We start from the raw sequence: 6,118 nt of genomic DNA, 5'->3' as shown, positions 1-6,118 counted from the left end.
GCATTATACTCGTCAGTGTGACATTGCCAGAACGCCTTTTTAGATCTTGGTCCCAGAAAGGTCCAACAGGCCCCCATAACTGGCAGACCCAGAGGTCATTATTTGACCTCCAATTGGGATGACCATCATCGGCAGCAAGTGATCACATCGTAGGGGTGCCGATCGTGTGGGAGACAGAACTCAGCTATCACGTAAGCAAAGATAAGCTGTGCCTGCATGATCGCCATGATGTAACCAATCATTCATTTGCAGGAACCCCTACCCGATGGTGACGTACACTTATGGAATGTGTTGGGAAGTGTTAATGTATTGTGCTGTGCTTTTTGTAAACTAAAATACGGAGCATAAAAAAAGAAGAAAAAAAAAAAAAACCTCACAGCCAATATTCATACTAGGAACCATTAAGGGGAGGCTTTGGTTCCTTCATTCTTGGAATTAGTGGGGGTCCAACAGTCACAAAAGTTATGGCATATTCAATCCATATACCAGAAGTTAATGAGATCGAAGTAACCCATTAATAAGCCAACAACTGGGACAATTCACACATGAACATTTAAGCTCGGCCTCAGCTTCTTATTGTAACAGAGGCTCCTTTATACACATACAAGACAACATGTAGGGGCTCAGTGAAGGAGGCGGTGAAGGTGTGTAAGTGTCTGATGGGGTCACACAGCTCATAGAAGGACAGACGCCCGGCCTCATAGTCTAAGAAGACCCCAAGTGTCGGACATGTTGGCTTTACGAGAGTTAATTCGACTGAGTTGTGCAATACTTGACATAGTGTAGCATACATATCCAAACACCAAGATTTATTATTAAGTCCAATCCAAGAATGCTCTCCTTCCCTTTCTATACTCGGATAGGACAATCCAATGCTACATTCTCCTATCTGGTTCCATTCTACCTCCCAGTAATGTCGTCCTGAGGAGAGGACACATCTGCTTAACACCTGGGAGCAAGACTCAAATCTATCTGGCGATTCTGGCCTCTCCGGTTTGTGTTTTGATTGTGTTGCAGTTTTCAGATCTTCTGATATCTTCACCCTTCTATGAGCAGTGTCCACATCCAGCAATATGTCTGGGACATGGACCCCGAGCTCTAATGTTACATTGGTGACAATATCCCTCATAGATCGGTGTAAGGTCAGTAAAATCAGAACCTCATCTAGATCAGTCATCTCATCTAGGTCCTCATCTGAAGCTTCTTCATGTACAACCATACTTTGACCACAACAAGAGTCTTCTTGATCTGATTTCTGTAGGACAATAATTGGGTCAGTCATGTTTTCCTGCTCTTTGATGCCAGATACATGAACATCAGCATGTCCTGAGTCTTGTCCCACATCCATATCCTCGTCAGAACTGGCCTCTTCACCATCTCCTCCTGTGTCTTCATCACCTCCATGACTACACACTGTAATGTCACTTTCTTGTAGAAGTCTTATTGGTTCGGTGACACGACACATCTCCTCCACGTGACTCATCTTCTTGTACAGCTCGTCCACTTTTAGTTCCAGTTTCTTGATCAATTGAGATATTTGGGACACAATCTTCTCCTCCTGCCTGGAGACCTCGCTCAGTGCTTTATTTTCTGCCATTTCCAGTTGCTTCTTAATGTCCATAAATATCTTACTGATGTTCTTCCTCTTATCGGAGGCTTTCTCCTGGACCTTCCTCTTACGGTCCTGCAGATTCTTGATTCTTGTCTGAATATCTGCTTTTTGTGGATTTAGTTCATCCAGATATTTCCTCAATTCCATTTTCTTTTTCTCAGAAGCTTCATCTAGAAGTTCCACCTGGTGTCCTCGGTGGTCACCAACCAAACAGCAAGACACACACAGGCAAGCTGCGTCCTGCGGGCAGTAATACTCCAGAACCTTCTTGTGGAGGGAACATTTTTTGTAACCAAAAGAATCTGTGGGATCTATTAATATATGATCTAATGTCTTGTTGTGGGCTGTCAGGTGGTCATCACATAGCGAGGTCTCACAATGTAGACAGGATTTCACAGCCGGTACAGGAGACTTTGTACAATAAGTACAGAAGATTGTGGTCTCCTCCGAAACAGGCTGAGTAGAGGAGAAACGCTCCACTATGTTCTCCAGCTTCCGGTTCTTCTCCAGGGCCGGACGCTCCGGATATTCTGCTCTGCAGTCAGGACAGGAATACCCTCCAGCCGCCTCCTGTGCATCCAGCGCACTCACAATACACGAGCGGCAGAAGTTGTGTCCACATCTCAGGGATACGGGATCTGTATAGAGGCTCAGGCAGATGGAGCAGTCCAGCTCGTCCCTCAGCTCAGCAGACGCCATTGTGGTGGGAAAGCAGGAACTGAAATTGAAAAAACGTATTAGATAGACTGAGCTGTTTTTGAGAATAAACTAATAACCCCCTGAAACTCAGATAATGAGAAAGAAAATCATTAACAGGGTCTAAGGTTGGATGAGAGTTGTAGCAGTTGTACTTATTTCACCTGCTTGTAGTATAGAGAATCCTCCACGAGAACAAAGAAGCAAAAGAAAGCAGAGAAACCACAAAACTAGAGTCAGATAGCAGGATCGCCAGTGAGGCAAAAGTGTGAATTTCAGCCTTTTCTGTTACAAGCGCTCAGAGAAGAAAAAATGCAAACGCACACTGTCGGGAGCATAAACAATTCTATTTATTACCATATGCGCAAGACTTTTATACCAATTTACCGACAAATGTAGCAGCCATCTAAAATTTTCACCAGCTCCCCTCTTCTCACAAACATGTTATGAGACTGTGTTGATATGTAGTCTTCTCAATTAACTAATAACCGTTTCTCAAAACAGAATATAATTATTAAGAAAATATTAGACCAAATAAACCTTATTTCTGGTACCTCTCGCAGCTGATATGGAAGGGTTAATCTTTCCTCTATATTTTTTAGAATTAACTAGTCTCAGTCTTATATGCCGTTTAATATTTTTATTAACGTTTTATATTTGGTGTAATATTTGCCCTCTCTTTGTACGGTTTTCCTTGTTCTCTAGCATACATGACCGGTCGTTTTGACGTGGTTTGATCAACTCACTTAGCTACTTGCAAAAGGTCTTTTGGATCCATGTTTCTCCATTTAGATCGGGCTGTCTGTACTACCTCTCCCAAAACCTTATTCATACAGTCAAGGATTGTATTCATCAGTATTTTATTATCAACGGAGTTCCTGAGACTGTATCCCACATCTTCACACCTCAACTAGAACCATCCAGAGTACATCTCTATACTCTCACCTTTTTGCGGTGTCACATCAGTCAGGAGTACAGACTGATCTGATGTTTCTGCGTAGTCCATTCTCTCATTGCATCAAAGCGCATCACTTCAGACCGCTCATTCATTGAAAAGTCTTAGTTACTTACCGGTGACAGGATTTTTCGAAACCCATGACAGCACCACAAGAGGGGATCCGCCCATCAAGGACAGGAAACCTATAGGCTGAAAAGGATGGCATCTCTCCCTCGCATCAGTTGGGTTACAATAAAAAAAAAAAAAAAAAAACACCAAGACCACAAATGTAAGGTGCGGAATCACCACCCTAGCGAAAGAAGTGCTCACCCACACGTTATGGGAGAGAATACAAGTGTGCTGTCATGGGTTCTGAAAAATCCTGTTACTGGTAAGTAACTAAGACTTTAAATTGATTACCCCACGAGAGCACCGGGAGAGAACTAGAGAGAAGATAAGAATTCAGAGAAGGACCACAGCCTGGAGCACCCTTCTCCCAAAAGGTGAGATAGGAAGGTGCACCCATATCCAATCTATAATGCCTATAGAAAGTGTTAGTAAAGGACCAGGTTGCTGCCTTACAAATCTCTTCTATAAAGACGTTTGATCTCTCCACCCAGTAGGTTGCTACAGCTCGTGTGAAGTGAGCCTTTAAACCTTCTGGGCCTGCCTTGCCACTTGTCGAGTAGGCTAAAGAAGTTGACTCCCTAATCCATCTTGCAATTTTGGCGTTTGAGGCTTTAAGCCCTTTCCTGGAACCCTGGAAGGACATGAACAATGACCATCCTTTCTCCAGCTTTTTGTAACGGACAAGTATCGGACTACGGACTACGCATCTTCTAACATCCAAGGTATGAAGTCTTTCCTCCTTCTGGTTCTTCGGATTAGAACAAAAGGAAGGGAAAACAACCTTTTGTAGTCTATGGAACCAGGATGCTCCTTTGGGAAGGTAGGTTGGGTCTGGCTTAAAGATTACTCTGATTTAAATGGTCGTGCTATAGAAAGAGCCTGTATATCTGACTATGACAGATGTTAAAGCTACCAACAGGGCTATTTTAAGTGAAAGAATCAAAAGGGGTGCCGATTCTAAGGGCTCAAATGGTACATCCATTAAGGCTGTCAGATTTAAATCTCATGGGACTAATTTTACTTTAGAAATGGGCCTAGATCTCAATGATGCTTTAATAAATTGTGACACCCAATAATTACTAGCCAAATCACAGCTGTACAGAGCCCCCACCTGGACTTTCAGGGTTCTGGTAGATAAACCTAAATCAAGACCCTTTTGTAAAAATTCCAAAATACTCCCCCCAGGCGCTCCCATACTCGACCCTAGACACTGTAGAGGATAAAAACTTCATCCAGGTTCTAGCATATATTTTGGTCGTGACTTGACTTCCTACTTTGAAGTAAGGAGGAGATGAGATTAGGGGGAAAAAACCTCTTTCCTTTAACAGCACCCTTTCAAATTCCATGCCGTCAAGTTGAGGCTGGCTTTTTGTGGATGGTACACTGGCCCTTGAGAAAGGAAATTCAGAATCTCTGGAAGAACCCATGGATCAGGCATAGACATTATCTTTATTCATGAGAGCCATGGTCTTCTGGGTCAAAAAGGGGCCATCAACACAATCCTTGGCCTGTCCTCCCTGATTTTTCTTATAATTAGCGGGATCAGGGCTCCTGGAGAAAAAGGCGTATGCCAGGCTGAAATCCCACGGAGCCAGGAAAGCATCTACCACTAGGGGATCTTCCCTGGGGTCCAAGAAACAAAACTCCTTCACCTTTCAGTTTAGTCTGTCGGCAAAAGTCTATGACCAGGAGACCCCACAACGGAACTATCTGGTCAAAGATTGCGATTTATGTAAGACGCCGATACTTGATTGTCGAGAGTATCCTGCCATGCTGCCCCTGTAGGGATACAAGGAATTTTACTTACATCCTGCTCTACCACTATTAGTTCCTTTGACTTCGATGACAGTGTTGTCTCACTCCTAGTTCAGACCCCCTGGACTACATCCCTCTTTAGATGAGCCCCCCTCCATCTCCTGAGACTTGCGTCTGAGGTGACAATTTGCGTAGCTTTAGTAATCCAGGGATCCCCCCTGGACAGGTTTCATCTGTCTAGACACCAGTGGAAGGATTGTACCATCTGTAGGAATAGTCATCCTCCCATCCAGGTGCCCCATAAAGGATACCTCATTCTTTAAAATGTTCCATTGCAAACCCGGGAATGGAACAGGGCCCAAAGAACAAGCAGGGACATTGTACTCCTGACTGACATGAAGAGGACTTAAATGGCTATCACATTTTTTCTTTTTTAACCACTTGGGAGGGGACATTCCTGCACTGCTGAGTTCAATAAGAGCCCCAGAAACTCAATATTTGGGGGGATTCTAATCTGGACTACTTTAGATTCAGTAGCCAGCCAAGGCCCTTTAGGGAAGCCATCACCTTCTCTAGTTGACTTTTACAATGGTGGATTGATTTGCCAACCACCAGGAAATTATCCAAATATGAAATGATCAACACAGCTTCCTGGAGAGGAGCAAAGACCTTCGTCAAGACCCAAGGAGCTATAGTCAGCCCAAATAGGAGGGCCCTGAAGTGAAAGTGCCCAACTACACCGTCAATGATTATTGCAACCCTGAGGCATTTTTGATGTTCCATATGTACGGGCACATGATATTACCCATCTTTCAAATGCAGGACTGCCTTGAAACAACCAGGAACAAGCATATTTATTGCTGCCTTAATGGATTCCATCTTAAAAGACTGAACTCTCAGGAATGTGTTCAAAGTCTTCAGATTTATTATAGTCCTGAAGGAACCATCCTTGCCGCCAGCCTTACAGAGTCCGCAGAAGCATCCGATAG

The 6,118-nt window shown here is 43.7% G+C and overlaps 1 protein-coding gene across 1 annotated transcript; it reads right to left on the bottom strand.

The window, feature by feature from the left end:
• Positions 1–378: 378 nt before the first annotated feature.
• LOC138645524 (E3 ubiquitin/ISG15 ligase TRIM25-like) lies at positions 379–2,311 on the bottom strand. Its single transcript, XM_069734911.1, has one exon. The coding sequence runs from the start codon at positions 2,309–2,311 to the stop codon at positions 566–568; it is 1,746 nt and encodes a 581-aa protein (XP_069591012.1). The 3' UTR covers positions 379–565.
• Positions 2,312–6,118: the final 3,807 nt, after the last annotated feature.

Source organism: Ranitomeya imitator, chromosome 7 (assembly GCF_032444005.1).
Source record: "Ranitomeya imitator isolate aRanImi1 chromosome 7, aRanImi1.pri, whole genome shotgun sequence".
Classification (NCBI taxonomy): Eukaryota; Metazoa; Chordata; class Amphibia; order Anura; family Dendrobatidae; genus Ranitomeya; species Ranitomeya imitator.
Note: the sequence above shows the minus strand (reverse complement) of the source record. Positions and strands in the feature narration are given on the sequence as shown.

What these genes read in the sequence shown, in the direction of transcription:
- LOC138645524 (XM_069734911.1), bottom strand. Translation starts at nt 2,311, where the DNA reads ATGGCGTCTGCTGAGCTGAGGGACGAGCTGGACTGCTCCATCTGCCTG.